Source organism: Vipera ursinii (genome assembly GCF_947247035.1).
Source record: "Vipera ursinii genome assembly, chromosome: 4".
Classification (NCBI taxonomy): Eukaryota; Metazoa; Chordata; class Lepidosauria; order Squamata; family Viperidae; genus Vipera; species Vipera ursinii.
This window is the reverse complement of record NC_139514.1, coordinates 34,912,954-34,931,207: the sequence shown is the minus strand read 5'-3', so window position 1 is coordinate 34,931,207 and position 18,254 is coordinate 34,912,954. Positions and strand designations below refer to the sequence as shown.

Genomic DNA, 18,254 nt, shown 5'->3' with positions numbered 1-18,254 from the left:
TTAAAGCTACTTAAGTTATCAACAGTAATAACATCTTTGAATAAATATATCTAAAATATATCCAGGGAGTCTGTTTCCCAATTTGAGCACTCTGCTCCCCCTAGGATTTACCTACGGTAATTGTATTTTCCAAAACAGTTTGTTAAATGACACGCTTCTTTTAAATACATTTCCCAAGTCTCATAATGTGCTGTTAATGTGGCTAATTATTCCATCAGCATCGGGAAATAGAACATGAATAAGGCTTTTCCAACAGTTTGAGCTTGAGTTTTCAATACTAGAAGAAGCACAGTAACACCAGCACTGCTGTAAGGCAACTCTGGAAAAAACAGAGCAGCATGTAGCTGAGGAGGCAAATAACAAAGTATCTTTTTCTTTCTTTTTAAATTTTTTAACAGCAAGCCATGGATATTTTGGGTTTTGTTGCTGATGAAAAATATGGTGCCTACAAACTCACTGGTGCAATTATGCACTTTGGAGACATGAAATTTAAACAAAGACCCAGGGAAGAGCAGGCAGAAGCTGATGGCACGGAGAGTAAGCATTTTCTTTTTTGTTTACCAACTGTGTTCCTTTTCTTGTTTTGTAATATTAGCATTGTTTTTGCCCCTAATATTATTCCCACATAGAAATCAAACTTCTTTGTGGAAATCTCATCTATAGATCAGTATGCTGCAGTGGGGCACAATCTGAGCATATGGTTTATGGGAGTGGATTGATGTAGTATGCCAGGGAAAGAAAACCTGTATAGCTTTCAAAGACTGAAAAGCATTAGTTGCATAAAAAGAGACCGAAATAATTTTCTCACTATTTGCTCAGCACTTAATAGAATGGAGAGGTTAAAATTCCCACACTTAACTCCCCACCATTCCCAATTCAAAAGATTCTATGATTCCTATCATTCCTTAGTTAGAGTAAAAAGTAATAAGTACTGTAGTTTTTGTGAGTGTTTTTTTATATATAAATTTTTATTGATTTTCTAATGTTACATTCACATATTTGAAAAACAATGTGGTGGCTGAGTTACAATAATTCAATTACGTGCAGATATCATTAGTACAAACTCAAATTCTTACCATAGATATTCCCTCTCTTTTCCCCTTAATGTATACTGTCTATATTTAACTTGATACAAATCTTAGTCTATCAATCAAATAAAAAGAAGTTTTCTAACATTTATCAAATAGCTTTTATTTTTTATATATCTCAGTTGTTTAGACATTCCATCTTGTAGACAATGACCTAATAAATCTTTCCAAATTCTGATTTCAATTAATGATTAAATTTAACGTTTAATATTTATCATTTCCACGCTTTTAAATGGCCCCAATTCCTTTATCATCGTTCCTCACAAAATCTAATATTCAGAATACATATCTTATCTGTATCCTTTCTGACCGTTTACATTGAGAAATTAGTAAAATAATATAATCTTCTTTTTTAATAGTTTTCAAATACCTTATGTTTAATAACCAACAGTTCTTTTAGTTCAGCTTTTAATACTTCCTCTTTTTTCCTCAACCTTTACACATCAATCAGTATTCAGATTTAGCTATTAGTACTTATACTTCTAAGTTTTAAATAACCAAAGTTTTCTTTATCTCAATTCATAACCAAGTCTTATATTCTAAATATACATCTCAACTATTAGAATGTATTCTATTTTAATTCTGTACTTATGTCAATCCTCCATTCTTTTTCAGTCTTATTTTAGCTTTCTTTCTCTGCCATGTCATTTTCCATGTCCGTGCTTTTGAATCGTCAAGCACTTCTTCTTGTATTGTTGTGCCCATTATTTGGCATTGGAAACAACATTCAGTCACCATTTTTTAAAGAATTTTAGTGGATCTGGCAGATGGTTTCTTTGTTTTTCCCTCTCATCGTGGTTGTCCTAGGCTATTTATTTTTTCTTCCATCTATTCTTTTGGCTCCTCAAGATCTTTCTGGTTTTTATAGATTTTTTTTCCTTTTTCCATATTGTCAGTTTCTTTTCTGGATTTTCCATTGTCTGTATTTGTTGAGTAGTTAATTCATCTGTCATAGTATTTAGTTGTTCCACTTTTTCTGTTGATTCTGTATAGATAGTTCTTTGGTTATAGTCATAGTTTGAGTTTGCATCTCCAGCTTATCTTCTTGTTTTATTCTGAAATTTCTTAATTCATCCCCCAACTGTAATAAGGGTCTGCAGTATTTTTTTCAGCATATAGAGAGTTTGTTCCTGATCTTCTTCCATAGTGATATGTTAATACAGACTTTACAATCAGGAAATCCACTCAGTGAAGGATGCAGCTGAGCTTTCCCACAGCTGATATCAAAGTTATATGTGTCTTATCTACTTTCTGGGCTGTCAGCCAAGTCTCTTTAAATAATAACAAGTTGAAGTCTCAAATTAGCCACAAGATGTCGCCCCTGAGCTGCTTTAATCTTTTCAATTTTACTTCTATTTTAAAAAGAAAAGTCCAGATCTTCAGCCAAAAATAGTGAATAGGAAATAGTAAATAGAAAGTCTTTTAATCCGCAAATTTTAAAAGATAGGATAAAATTCCAATGAGTAATCGATTTTTTTTCTTTTTATTTTCTCAACATTTTAAAAAGTTCCCCTGAATAGTCGATTGCCGCTGTTTCTAGAAGGAGGGTTAAAATCCCCCTTCCCTCTCACAAGGGGAAAAATACTTTAGCAGCTTATGTAGGTACAAAAATAAATCAGGAATTAAGAGAGTAATTCTCACCCAGTCTTCCACGCTGCTTTAAGGTTGCCAGATTAAGTGTGACTTCAGCTGCCCACAGCCTAGTGATGGGCCATAATCCTATGACCGGTCTTTCATCCACCAGTTTGGAGAGAATTGCCTGCACCAACGGGAGAGCTACTGCTCTCCCATGATCCCGTGAAAGCCCCTCCTTGCTGGTCTCCTGTACGGGGAGACTTTTGACCCTTTACAGGGTCCGCCAGCGATCCAAAACTGGACGGGGAAGATGACATTCATCTTTCTAGCATCCATGGCAGCCGCATGACAAACCAGAAGTCTGTAGTTTTTGTGTTACCTTACCCATCATTTTTCAATGAGGACCCCAATATTACTATACAATAGGATCTTCTGGGCAAGGTGGATCTGCTAGGAAGCCCTTGAATGACTCTCTTGTGCCACATATTGAAGCTGATTTTACAAATTAATCAAAGTGTACATGATACAAACCATACTGTTTTTGCTTACATTCACTATTTACAAGATATAATTACACATGTAAAATATACAGGGTCTTTGAAGACAATACATTCTTCATACTGGATAGGTAGTTTGTTCTGTAATCGCTTCAGAATCAGCTGTTGCCCCCCAATCAGTAGCTATTTTTTACATGATAATGTCTTCCAGACAATTGCCTAAATTATGATCTTATGTGCCCATTCTCTACACTTTCAGAGTAATACCTGCAAAATCACCTTGTATTCAATAGAATACACATTGAATTCTTTCTGAAAGAATATCTATGCATGCAGGTGATCAGATCATACTAATTAATTAACTATGGTGAAAGGTTTCAAGATGCATATGGTCCTGAAAAGTTTCATGTGTAGTTGTTAACATGCCCTCTTCTTTGTCAACTTTAATGTAACAGAAGGCAGGTAATTAAATTAGGGCTGTGTGATTATTTAGATTCAATTTTGAAAAGTTACTGAGGGGGTGCAAATAGAGCAGCTGTCAGTGTCTAATTAAGAATCAACACCTTTTAAAAAATATTTCTCTCATTTTATTTTTCTCTTGCGTTTGAACTGAAATGGACTCCTTGTGACTTTAGGGAAATCTGTCTATATATAACTAAAACTCTCATTGTCGTGACCTTTAACTGGGAAAAATGGTGCATCTTAGAGCAACAATTTTTGAACCAAGATACCTCAAACAAGCTAACTTACAGAATGTATCCAAAATCTGGGGCCCATGATTTTCAAGAATCCACATGTTTGGAGCTTCAGTGCTACTGGTTGTTGTGGTGCTGTAGCTGCAGTTACATGGTCTGCATTGGCAACATTCCATGACAGTTCCCCAGCCAGTTTTGTAATGCCTCACTCTTCAAACCCTACCTTTGAACTGTTTGAACCCTATCTTTGCTTTCTTTTGCAATATTCTCTTTTATATGCAGGCCCTCATATTTTATTGTTTTATTTTGTGATTTTTTTTCTAGTTCTTTCTCTTCTCTTTTACTGTTTCCAGTTATTGCAATGTCTTCTATCCAGATTTTTTTTTTGTCTTTCTTATTAGCAATTTTAAAGTCTGGGGTGTTATGTAACAGGTGCTTGTCTGCCTGAATTCTAATGTCCCAGAGAATTTTAGCTTCTTAATTTTCTAGTACTTTGTTTTGTGGTTCCACCAGTTCTTGCTTGCAAGCTTATTATTACTATGGCTGACTGCAGTTTAGATTCGATTTGGCATTTTTATCCTCTATTGAATCCTTCTGAAAGACTTGGGATAGGTAGATGTTGTTTGATGGTGTTAAAGATATTGTAGGTTGTAAGATGTTCAAGCAAGCTGAATTTGCCATTTTAATTATTATTATTTCTTAGTCCCACCTACAGCCTTGATGTTCCCTGGTAGTATCCCATGCCAGTACTAACCAAATCCAGTTGTGTTTGACTGTTAAGATTTAAAAAATGCTGGGTAGATGCTATTACATAACTGACTTCTAGATTTCTGTTCATAAATACATACAAAAGTGTCTGTTTGGGCATTTTCTAAATGTAAATATACAGTAAATATAAATGTAAATAGTATACATTTAATAAATAATGTAAATATGTGTTAACTCTCCAAAGCAAGCCAAGTAAGCCAGCAATCACCACACAGATTGAAGAAACACATTTTATTGTTGTAGGGCAGGGGTGTCAAACTGCCTGTCCGCGGGCTGGATGCGACATGTGGAAGCCATGCTTAAATCAGCTCCAGCAAGGGGAAAAAAGTCACGATATGTTGCAACATGTTATGTGACGCGGCAAGTTTGACACCACTGTTGTAGGGCATGGCAATTGAATCTTCTGCTCCTAAAAAAATAATGGCTGGCTATTTTGAATATTTTTTCCATGCTGCCTTCTTTTTCAGAATTGAATTTCATTTACTTTCCTTTAGCAGCTCTTCTTACAGTTCTTGCATATCTTTGATAAGGCTACTTCTGCATTCCTCTACCATATTCCATCCCATGTGGACTACATAAAACCCTCTTCTTCAAATTTTCTTATAACAATAATATGTAAAGTAGATTGGGCTAATAGATCATGATTGTTCGCTGAGAAAACAATTGCATTTGTGCCCTTTCAGGTAAAATAAAAAATTAAAAGCCTGTAATGGAATCAATCTAAAAAAAAAGTTTTCCAGATTTATTTATCAAGATTGTACTAAAAAGGGGGGAAATATATACTGTCCCAAAGTCCTCTATGTCTTAAGATGTCCAGTACAAGACCACCACTACATTGGCTCTGTTCAGTATAAATCAGAGTGAAAGTTTAACCGTTATCAGAAAAATGGGTGTCAGTTCACATAAATGTAGGCAACTTTAAACTCAGTTGTATGCAGTTCAGAAGTTTGAACCTGAACAATTTTTTCCCTTCAAATTTCCACTAATGTCTCAATTAGAATAAGAATAAAACAGTTATAACATTGCTTTGCATTAGATGATTGTTATTATTATTTCTGTTCATGTAACTTTGGTTTACATTTGTAATTTTTTAAATTACTGTATATCTCGTTCAGTGTCTCATCTTTTCTTTTCTTTTTCTTTTTTTTACAAATTTTATTGATTTTCTAATATTACATTCACATATTTGAAAAGCAACGTGGTGGCTGAGTAGTAGTAATTCAATTACATACAGAATCATTAGTACAGATTTCAGATTGCTACCAAAACATTTCCTCTCTTCTTCCCTTCATATATACTGTCTATTTTGTAAATTAAAAGACAAGTTTTATCTTATCAATCCATAGAAAATATCTTTCTTACATATATCCATATATCCATAGTTTTTAGTTTACACATATTCTAGTTGTTTTAACATACAATCTAATAGATTTTTCATTTTTAATTTCCACTAACATTTAAATTTAACATTTGATATTTATCATTCCCAAGATTTTTAATATACTCCCAATTCATCTATCACCATTCCTCACAAAATCTAATATTCAAAATACACATCCCATCTACTTAACTTCTCACCCTCTATGTCAAGAAATTAAAGATACAATATGATATCCTTCCTTTTTGCTAGTTTTCAGGGTTTTTTAAGTAGTAATCAAAATTTCTTTTTATTTCAGTATTTAATACTTCCTCTCTCTTCCTCTTTGTATCTGCTATCTCTTGCTTAAAGTAATAATTTTCATTTTTAATGTTCCATATATACCTATTTATTACTTTCAACAATAAGTTTTTAGCTTATCTCCATTATTCACCTTTACATGAACTTTATGCACAAATCAGTATTCAAATTAGCTATTAGTATTTATACTGCTAAATTTTAATGACCAATTTTTTTCTTTATCTCAGTTCATAACAATGTCTTGTGTTCAACATGCACATCTTATCTATTTAAGTACATTCTGTTTTAGATTTCAATAAGATGGTTGAAACTCCATTCTTCTTGAGTCTTATTCTGGCTTTTTTCCTTTGCCAAGTTATCTTCCATTTTTTGGATCATCGAACCAATCTCCTTGTAATATCATGTATATTAATTGATTTTGGCAAAACCATCCGGTCATCATTTTTTTGAGAGGACTTGTAGATCTAGTGGGTCGTCTCTTTATTCTTCCATATCGGCGTGGTTGTTCTGAATTGTTTATCTTCTCCTCCAACTGTTCTTTTCCTAGATCCTCTAATTCAGGGGTGTCAAACTCAATTTCATTGAGGGCCGCATCAGCATTGCGGTTGCCCTCAGGGGGCCGGGTGGGCATGGCCTACTGGGTGGGCATGGCTAGAGTGCGTATGGCCTACTGGGTGGGCATGGCCAGCTCTACATCGTTTACATCAAGGGTGTCTATGGGGGCCTGGGCAGGAGTGGGACAGATCTGAGGGTCTCTGGCAGAAGGAGGGTCTCTGGGCCAGGGCCAAGGCAGTGGGGGCCGTTCCCTCACTGTTTCCAGGATGGCTTCACGGGCCGCATGAAACCACTTCACGGGCCGGATCTGGCCCCCGGGCCTTGTGTTTGACATGTCTGCTCTAATTCCTTCTGAGTTGTATAAGAAACCTTTTCCTTTTTCCAAGTTGTCAATGTCTTTTCTGGATTTTCAAATGTCAATATTTTTTGAATAGTAGATTCTTCTGTCACAGTATTTGAATGTTTCATTTTTTCTATTGTATTTTGTATAGATGATTCTTTAGTTGTAGTCAAAGTTTGGGCTTTCATATCTGGGCTGTCTTCTTGTTCCTTCCCATAGCCTCTTAGTATTTCATTGGTTGTGGTAAGAGTTTGAATTAGTATTTTCAGCATAGAGAGAGTTTGTTGCTCTTCATCTATAAGGAAATTTTGTTCCTGGTCTTCTTACATATTGGTATTTTAGACGAAAGACTTTACACTTAGAAAATCCAAAAGAGAGAAAACATTCTTTTCCTCCAGGTAGGGAACACAGAGACTTTCACAGCTGTTGTTTCAAAATTCTCAAGGTTATGTATCTTATCTATTTCCCTTATCTATTTCCCTTTGAGTCCCAAAGTTATTTCAATCTTTTCAGTTTTTCTTTTTTTATATATAAGAAAAAACCCAGATTTCCAACAGAAGTAGATAACGAAAATTAAAAAAATAAAAAAAAAAACTTTCAGTCCACATGCTTTGAGAAATAAAGTTCCAATTGGGATTCAGTTACTTTTTCAACATTTAAAATGCCCCTGGGTATTTAGTCACCACCCTTTCTGGAGGGAGGGCTAAAGTCCCCCTTCCCTCACCTCAGGGGGGAGACTGCTTAGCAGCTTAAGGAGGTACAGAAAATAATTAGGGTGTAAAAGAGGTAGATCTCACCCAGTCTCTTCCACGCTGCTTTAAGAGTTGCTTGGTGGAAAATGTGATTTTGGCTGTTCACAGCCTAGGGATGAGCCATAATGGCCGGTCCTTTCATCCGCCAGTTTGGAGGGATCACCAGGTCTAATGGGAGAGTTGCCGCTCTCCCACAATCAAGTGAGTACCCCTCCTTGCTGGTCGCATCTTCGGGGTGACTTTTGGCCCTTTTCAGGGCCCCCCAGCAATGCAAAACTGGACGGGGAGAGAGAGCAATTCTCCCAGCCGTCCATAGCAGCTGTGTGGCAAACTGAAAGCCCAATGTCTCATCTTTTGATTTACCTGACATTTGCAAACGTTATTTCAGTAATTAAAATAAATATATTTCTGTACCACTGTATACAAACTGCTTATTAATTTTTCATTTTCTCCTGCTTTATTGTTATACACCTTGAGTGTCTACTTCATATTTTAAAGTAGCCATAATTATAAAGCTACAATATTTTTCTAGACAGCTAGAATTTCAGCTACTCTGCCATCAGTTGTTTTTTTTTTGCACGAATTGTTTTTTTGCAAGAACTGTCTTCTTGGCCTCAGCATGATCATTTCTGTGTGACTGAGACTATACATTGTCTGAACTGTGTTCTGCCAAGTCTGTGTTCTGCCAAGTGCCAAGATTTTTTTCTTGAGCTAAATAAATGTCAACACATAACAATAGCTAGACTTCCAAGTATTACTGGATGGGCGATAAATCTATCTATCTATCTATCTATCTATCTATCTATCTATCTATCTATCTATCTATCTATGTTTTCTGAGGTTTTCGTGGGTGTTTGTATGTAGATCTTTGGTCATTCGGGTTTTTCCCCACATTAAATTGGAGGTATGAGGGCAACGTTTCGACAAAATCTCATCCGTCATCCTCAGGCTGGTGACTTCAGCTTCTCCCAGAAGAATGAAGCTGAAGTCACCAGCCTGAGGATGACGGATGAGATTTTGTCAAAACGTTGCCCTCATACCTCCAATTTTACGTGGGAAAAAAACCTGAATGACCAAAGATCTACATATATATATATATATATATATATATGTAGATCTAGAGTCTTGGGTTTCTTCCCACGTTCCTTTCATCTTCAGAAAGTTGTGGCGACGTTTCGACGAAATCCCATCCATCATCATCAGGCCGGAGTGTTCCTCCTGCTGCTTCCAGGAGCAATGCGTGGTCTGGCTGTTCCTTTCCTTCCAACTGCCGGTGGGGCTGTGTTCTGACTGGGTGGAGGCGTGGCTGCTTTCTGATTGGGTGGGGGTGTCCTCCGACTGGGTGGAGGTGTGGTTGTCTTCTGATTGAGTGGAGGCGTGGCTGTCTCCCAATCAGAAGACAGCCACGCCTCCACTCAATCAGAAGACAACCACGCCTCCACCCAGTCGGAGGACACCCCCACCCAATCAGAAAGCAGCCACGCCTCCACCCAGTCAGAACACAGCCCCACCGGCAGTTGGAAGGAAAGGAACAGCCAGACCACGCATTGCTCCTGGAAGCAGCAGGAGGAACACTCCGGCCTGATGATGACGGATGGGATTTCGTCGAAACGTCGCCACAACTTTCTGAAGATGAAAGGAACGTGGGAAGAAACCCGAGACTCTAGATCTACACATACAGACACCCGCGAGAATCTACGAAAACACACACATATGTGTATATATATATATATGTGTGTGTGTGTGTGTGTGTGTGTGTGTGTGTGTGTGTGTGTTTTCTGAGGTTTTCGCAGGTGTTTGCATGTAGATCTTTGGTCATTCGGTTTTTTCCCCACGTAGAATTGGAGGTATCAGGGCAAAGTTTGCTAGGCCCCAAACATGGGACAAATCTTTATTTCCTGTTTCAGCCTAACCGAAGGCCATCGACAGGCAGTAGTCACAACAGTGACAGCTCATATTTGTGTAAATTTTTTAGATTGCTAACAATCTCCCTTTAATTCTTTGTTAGCAATCTAAAAAAATTACACACACACACACAGAGACATACACACACACACACACACACACACACATATATATCCTGCCTTTATTACTTTTGCAAATAAGGCTGCAAACATATCTAGCACCCATCCTCCTCCTATTTTACTGATTGAAATGCTGTTTCTTTCAGGTGCTGATAAGGCTGCTTATCTAATGGGAGTTAACTCTTCTGATATGCTTAAGGGTTTGGTGCATCCAAGAGTGAAAGTTGGAAATGAGTATGTTACTAAAGGCCAAAGTGTAGAACAGGTGAGAAATCCTTAAAACCACATAATCTATCAAGATGCCTCTTTCACATCCAGTTGATTCTTCTGTAAACAGAAGTATTATTACAAATAATAATATTTGTAATTTATTTATGTATTGTATTTATATTTTTATTCCTATTACTGCAATTATCCAGTATTTCCCATTCCATGACTATAACTTTTGAAAGGTCCAGTCAACACCTGAACATCATAGTGGTTAATGATCACCAGACCAAGCCAAATGGACGGGATGTATTATACAGTTCCAGGTTTCAACAAAGTTCATATGAAATTTGTCAAATTATCATAAAACTCTAGGCAAAACAATGTTTTTCTCCATAACTACAGTCCCTTAGTATAAACCTAGCCACAATGACAAAAATAAATCTTTGAGGGACACTTCGGTTCCACCATCTAAGAGTCCTTCTGTAGAAGCTTACAAAATCTGCTGCTTATAACCGCACAGCAGATTGTGGTAGAAATAAGCCTGCAAATTCCTATGATTCTGAACTTGAATACTGTACAACACTCAAGCCTGCCTAGCTCTAAAGAACAATAAAACTATGCAGCACATTTTAATGCAAATTACAATTCAGCAAAGTAATATATAGTTTGGGAACAGGAAAGCAAAATTACTTTGTAGCATTTCACACATTCTTCTTTCATAGTGAGTCTGAAACAAAATATGTAGCTGTTTTAAGGCACTTACTCATTTAATGTGAATGTGATTCTTAAATGCATCCAAATAGAAGCATCGTTTTTCAGGCTCATAAAATGCAGGTTGCTCTAAGGAATAGCAAAGATGTATAACACACTCTTGAATCATTTCAAAGCATTCACAGTCCTAGTAAACCAAGCCAATATTTGATATATATTGGTCACGCTACACAGTTCAATTATTGACATTTTATCCATTTAATCAGCAGTAGAGAAAGTGGGAGACTAGCAAATATTGTATAGTTGTCAGAATGGGTCTGTTATGAGTTTTAAATAATATTTCTAGCAGATGATAAACTTCATTACATTCTTCATTATATTCCCAGTCATTATTTCTCATGTTTGCTTAGGTTACCTATGCCGTTGGAGCTTTATCTAAGGCAGTATACGATCGAATGTTCAAGTGGCTTGTTACTCGCATAAATAAGACTTTGGACACTAGATTACCAAGGCAGTTCTTCATTGGAGTATTAGACATTGCTGGTTTTGAGATCTTTGACGTGAGTAATTGAAAACAAAAATGTCCACGAAAGAGCAAGTTGATTTAAGTTAGCAGACTTTAATTGAGTATTTTGCTTGGAAAATTTTATTAAAATAATTATTAGTGTCCTCTAGTCCACCCACTTATTAGGCAATAACTAGTCGGAAGTTTTCTTTGTTAAAATAGTTTTCAGCAACCTTTATCAACCTGTTTCACCACATGCCTTCCAGGGGTTTTAGACTTAAATACTCATAATATCCAGTATAATGACCTTCGTGTTATGGCTAAAGGCCAACGTTACTAGAAAGCATCAGATTGGTGAAGCTTGGCTAGCACCTTGGAAAACTAGAAATGCAACTAATATTAAAATCTTGATTGCTTCCTGGGATCACTGATCTAATGTAAAATTAATATCAGTGGGACAATGATGACTTTATATCTTTGTGAAACATGCCTGAATAATTAGCCTAGCAGGTTTTGTTAATTAAATCAATGACTGGTTTTTTTTTAAAAAAATAGCTGCAATGTACACTAAAACATTTCTTTATATTTAAAGAAATTCAAGTTTTATCAACAAGCCATACAGAAATTTTGTCTTAGTTACTCTGTTTGATGTACAAATTGTTCTTTCTCTCTCTTTCTTTGTCTTCCTGAAGTATAATAGTTTTGAACAACTTTGCATTAATTTCACAAATGAAAAATTGCAACAGTTTTTCAATCATCACATGTTTGTCTTGGAGCAAGAAGAATACAAAAAGGAGGGCATTGAATGGGAGTTCATTGACTTTGGATTGGATCTACAGGCTTGCATTGATCTAATTGAAAAGGTACTAATAAATTCATCTAAGTCCCTGACTGTAAATTAATTTAAAATGTTGAACTAATGCTATACATTTGTCATTTTCCCCCCAATAGTCATAAGAAGCCTGCATAACCTTTGGGTTGGCAAGTTAAATGTACTTAAATGTGTTTACAGCATGGCCATCAAGTTCTGATATTTCTATGTAGGATTAAAGGAATTAAAAAGAAGGATCAGGTTTTTGGCAGATCATTACTAGCAACATGTAGTTTTATGGGTCACAAAGCATATAGATCTGAGTATAAAAGTGCTTTAGTTTCTATCTCTTTCCTTGAGAAAAATATGTCAACCCATCAAAGTATTTTGAAAGCGAAAACATCAATATTATGTCAGTAACTGGGATAAAATTTAACATCTTAACATGCTATGTCAACAAGTTTTATAGCAGATGGAAAGAATAATAGATTAATGGTTATGATAAAAAAACCCCAACTCTGTACCAGTAGCATTCATTGCTGGCAACATACTGTATATAGTTGGAAGAACAGACTCCTAAAGCAGTTCCTATTGATTGTGATGGCTTAGTATTTTAGAACTGTGTTACAATTGAAAGGATGCAATTTGGGAAGTCTGTCATTGTTTGTTTATTATTCTGGTTTTTTTGCTAACAGCCCTTGGGCATCCTTTCTATTCTTGAAGAAGAATGCATGTTTCCAAAGGCTACAGATATGACCTTTAAAGCCAAACTCTATGACAACCATCTTGGCAAATCACCCAATCTGCAGAAACCAAGGCCTGACAAAAGGAGGAAATACGAAGCACATTTTGAACTTCTGCATTATGCTGGAGCGGTAACATCCTTCCTTCCTTCCTTCCTTCCTTCCTTCCTTCCTTCCTTCCTTCCTTCCTTCCTTCCTTCCTTCCTTCCATCCATCCATCCATCCTTTCTTTTACAGTTGGAAACACCATAGAAAGTTTTTCTTCTATTATATAACCTTTTGTAGACTTATATCCTGTGGGGAATTAAATGCCATGGAACAATGAAGCATAGTGAAATTGGGAGATGGGAAGAGTGAAAAAATATTTTTAGCGAAAAGAGAAACTTGCATTTGAAAAGGCTGGGATTTGAAGTGGAAATATTTTTAATCTACTTTTTGCACTAGTAATGTATATCTTAGAATTCAGCAAATAACAATCAGGATACCACTTTTAGTACACTTTATGCCTACTTCTTGTCACCTTTATACTGATAAAATTAATGTAATGTAATGTACAATAAATGCCTGGATAGGCAAGCCAGAAATATACAACCTTCAGCCAACAAAGCACACTTAAAATTTTTGAACAGGGCTAGGGTTGGCATAGAATGCCAAGTTTTGTTTCATTTTTTAAATAGCAGATTGCACAACTACAATGTTAATGGGTTGCTGACATTTTATTTTTCAGCAAACATGTATGGAAAAGTCTCCAAGGACTGGAAAGAAGGGAGTTGTGGACAAAAAATTTACAGATTTATTAATATGTTAAACTAAAACCAGGCCAGGCTCTTTATGGTTTAATATCTTGATGCATCAGACCATTATTTTTAGTTCATCTTTAAAAATATTTTTAAAAAATCATTTTTAAGAAGGTTGGTAGTCTACTACAGAAGTATGCAGTATTTTGATCCAAATTGAACAAAACAGCTTTCAATCTGTCATTCATTACTTAGCTTTACCTGTTAGAAGCAACTGCAATAAGATGTTTCTACCATGCAGATTCAAGAAAATGCTTGATTATGGATGAGGTGAAGCATGCAGCACTGCATTACTTTGGTCTCTCCATTTTCATTTGGAAAGAAAGAGATTGCCAATGTAGATCAAGAACTCACACATTGGAAGGCAGTGTTTACAAAGATACTTCCTGAATGTTAAGGGCTCACTCATCAAAAAGTTAGTGTAGCTGAGAAAAAAAAAAAGACGAGGATGAAAGTGAATATTTGGTTAATTAAATACAGTAAATCATATAAAATTATGCTGGATTAAGTGTAATTTAGGGTAGAACATCTTTGTTATTATGAATTAGAGGAAATGAAAGGCTGGGAGGCCAGGCAAAGAATGGGAAAATGAGTATTCTGGAGGTATGATATGTTACCAAGATCAATTATATTTTAGTCACCATTTAAAGACCAAAAAACAAAATACCTTTTCCCATATACGGGTAGTCCTTGGCTTACAACAGCTTGTTTAGTGACCATTCAAAGTTACAAAGGCACTGAAAAAAGTGATTTATGACTATTTGTTGTAGCATCTTCATGGTCATGTGATTAAAATTCAGAGGGTGGGCAACTGACTCATATTTATGATAATTATAGTGTTCTGGGGTCATGACTTTCTGACAAGCAAAATCAGGGAAGCTAAATTCACTTGACAATCATGTTACTAACTTAACAATTCCAGTGATTAACTTAACAACTGTGCTGAGAAAGGTTGTAAAATGAGGCAAAATTCTCTTAACAACTATCTCATTTAGCAACAGAAATTTTGGGATCCACTGTGGATGTAAGTCAAGGACTACCTGTACTTTATAGGTCAAAACTGAGTATTGAATTGATGTCAAGTAAAAAGAGAATTATTGTTTGGGTAGTTTAGTTTCTCGCTTGCTGGCTTTAAAATTCTTTTTGGTACTTCTTTTAGGTGCCCTATAACATAGTTGGTTGGCTTGAGAAAAACAAAGACCCTCTCAATGAAACTGTGGTGGGTATTTTTCAAAAATCTTCCAACAAACTTCTGGCCAGCCTATTTGAAAATTATGTCAGTGCTGACAGTGGTAAGTGGAAGAATCTTATATTTTATATCTTGCATCACATACTAGAAAATGTGGCTAATAAATATATTAGCTTATGATCTTGGAATATTTGGCAGTGGCAATGTTAGCCATATAAATATCTCTCTGGGGAGCAGAGTAAGAGTCAAGAATTCAAATTGTTGGTACTTCATTCAGTCTTTTTGCTGGCTCTGGTTAAATGATAATTATAAAGCAGATGTTAAAGGGTGCGTTACATGTAAAAGCATGTTTCACAACTAAATATTGCCTATTAGAGTAGGAACAGAAGCAGTGGGTTGGAATTATAAGGAAGGAATTTCACAGATATTTCCTCAATGTATGCAATGTCAGCTAATGGAGTAGGCTTCCCCATGATTGGTGAGCTCTCCTTCATTATAGTCTTCAAACAAAGATTGGATCTCAGAGATGCTCTAGTAGATGCTACTAGGTGGAGCAAGGGATTGAGCACAATGGCTTCTATGGTTCCTTTTACTTCTTTATACTACTTGTGCTGTTCAAAGATTATACTATTTTATAATCTTTGAGTAGCACAGGTATTTGTAAATCAGCCATACTATAAGATATGCATATGAGGAAGCTAAGATAATCTATAGTTTTGATCAATAAAGGAATATATTTGTAGCTCAGGGTTGAAATGAGGAGTTTGCTCAGCCCACTCCTCTCTAGCACTGATGATTTAAATTAGTTTGGGTAATAAAATGTCTGCAAGAAAACAGCCAAGTTCAGAGAGCATCAAAGACCACACATACACCCCTATAGTTTGAAGAATGAACATTCTTCAAAATGTACATTCATATTTCAAGAATGCAAACTAATCCATTCAAAAGGAATGTTTTATAGTTCAGAGGTATAAATCCTGTGGGTATAGATATGCACTGTTGCAAACAAATTGAATGCAGTCCTCCCTGTTATATAGGCAGTCTTTTGTATGGAAGAACAAAAAAATTATATTTGGTAACACAGATATTGCATACACACACACACACATACATATACATAAACACATTTTTAATACACAGCTACATCTGTTTAATTTTGCCTTAGATTAATCTAAGAATAAGCCCTTATGTTTGGTAAACCATGGTTTATGGCTGAGCATAATGGATAACAATAGCCAATCATGATTAAACTAACCATGGCTTAGTGTCATAACTCAGACATAGTAGTCTATGGGTGAGTCAACCAAGTGAAAATAAATTGTGCCTTGTTTTTTAGAACTGCATGCAATTATTGTACATGGGTCATCAGTTGATAACGGTTGTGTGTATATTATAAATTTTAAAAGGGCATTATAGGAATCCATTCTCAGTGGACACTAGCTAGAGGGTTCTAATAAAACAAAGCTGAGACAGTTTTTACACAGACACACATAAATAAGTTAAATAAGGATGTGCCTTTAGTCAGTGCTTTTTTTGTAAAAGAAAAAGGTGCCGGAATTCAGACATGTCATACAAGCTGCCTTGCCTACCCTACAAGTTTCCATCCAAAAAAGGTGCCGGATTCTATGAGAAAAAAAGCCCTGCCTTTAGTTATTAAAAAAACTTTAATTCTAAAATATTGTATATTTGATAAGTGAAAAACAAAGTTGCTCTACACTACAAATCTCTTGTTATGGAGATTGATTGTTTAATAGTTATTTGTAGAAGCCAAATATCCACATATTACACATTTTAACATCAGAATTTCTCAAAACTGAAATAACATCAATTATACCAGTTGGCCATATGATCAGCATAATTCCAATCACACAGTGTCTAGCTCTAATCTCTTGGACCTAGAACTTCCATGAAAGATCAGTTCTGATTAAAAGTTGGCATCAATGTTGTTATTAATAGTTGTCATCAATGGATGGTTGCCCCTGGCCCAAGATTTGACTGTAGTTGAATAGAGGAACTCAAAAAGGGCGAGCAGTCACAAAGGTTTACCCAACATTTTAACACTGAAAATGACACGGAACCAAAATAAACCTGTTTGTTCCCCAAAAGTGGCTTTCTAAAATACTCCTAGACTTCTAAATCACGTCGTAAAATGTCTGCGGTTATATGCTAGTGTTGTAATGAGATTTAATTCTCTTTTTTTCTTTTTTTTCAAGTTGATCAAAGTGGAGAGAAGAAACGCAAGAAAGGGGCTTCCTTCCAGACAGTGTCATCAATGCATAAAGTAATTTTACATTCACTTTTTAAGTATAACATCTCCTTTATTTTCTTTCACTCCTGCAAAAATAGTATAATCGAATGAAACAGAGCAATAATTAAAAAGTGATTTTACAAGATTTGAATTTTCAGCATGTTAACTTAAAAGAAGAACTACTTGTTAAAATAATTATATGAATATTTACAGCTCCACAGGATTCATTGTTGTTTTCATGGCTACCGGTGGTTATATTTCTCAGAATTAGATCAGTGACCAAAGGCACATTCCAGTCATCTGGATTCTTTTTCAAAGGTTGGCTGGCATGTCTACTTTGATAAAAAAATAATTGGACAGAATTTACCCTTTAGGAGTTCAGAATTTAATCTGAAATTTTCATAGTTCTGCTAATATATAATGCTAAAACATGATGTAGGGGTTTTTGAAATGCAAATCTACTTATGCAATAAGTGCAATAGGCCATAATTGTTTATTTAGCAAACCATGGCCCAAAGGCTCTCATAGATAATATATATCTGAGAATCCGTGAGAGCTTATACTTCAAAACCAAAGATCCAAATGTGGCCATTTTCACAGAAGATATGAAAGATCATTGCTGACATTCCATATACAGTATTAAATAATATTTTTTGCCATTGATAACATTTGTTGCTTTGCTCAAATTGTAGTAAATGTGTTACAAGATCCTTTTGGCCCAGCAATCCATGAAATGTGGTGTAAAAGGGCAGGAACAGAACTTGCTAGAAAGACCAGATTGCCTGACTGAACAACAAGAGGGAAGAGGGGTAAAACTGCTGCTTTAGACAAATAACTTAGTTTGCTTGTTTAGAATCATAGAATCTTATGACTGGAAAGGAACTTGGAGGTCTTCTAGTCCAACTCCCTGCTCAAGGCAGGAAACCAATCAAATTGGTTGCTATTTAAATAAACAATAGTTTAAAATTGGATGATGTGGTGTATATGGTGTATAACCTTTTTCAAGATAAAGGCTCCACCCAGTCTGTAAATAATATGTGGAAGACCTTATGTCAGAAGGATTAAGAA

The 18,254-nt window shown here is 35.6% G+C and overlaps 1 protein-coding gene across 1 annotated transcript in view; it reads left to right on the top strand.

Moving 5' to 3' along the window:
- MYH15 (myosin heavy chain 15) overlaps positions 1 to 18,254 on the top strand; it is a gene marked incomplete at its 5' end in the record, with an annotated part of 95,347 nt that overhangs the window by 19,557 nt on the left and 57,536 nt on the right. The window contains 7 exons of the mRNA XM_083361353.1: positions 399 to 537; positions 10,119 to 10,237; positions 11,304 to 11,453; positions 12,091 to 12,261; positions 12,905 to 13,084; positions 14,909 to 15,041; positions 17,152 to 17,219. Of these exons, the coding sequence (XP_083217479.1) occupies positions 399 to 537; positions 10,119 to 10,237; positions 11,304 to 11,453; positions 12,091 to 12,261; positions 12,905 to 13,084; positions 14,909 to 15,041; positions 17,152 to 17,219 (960 nt within the window). The remainder of the gene's footprint in view (positions 1 to 398; positions 538 to 10,118; positions 10,238 to 11,303; positions 11,454 to 12,090; positions 12,262 to 12,904; positions 13,085 to 14,908; positions 15,042 to 17,151; positions 17,220 to 18,254) is intronic.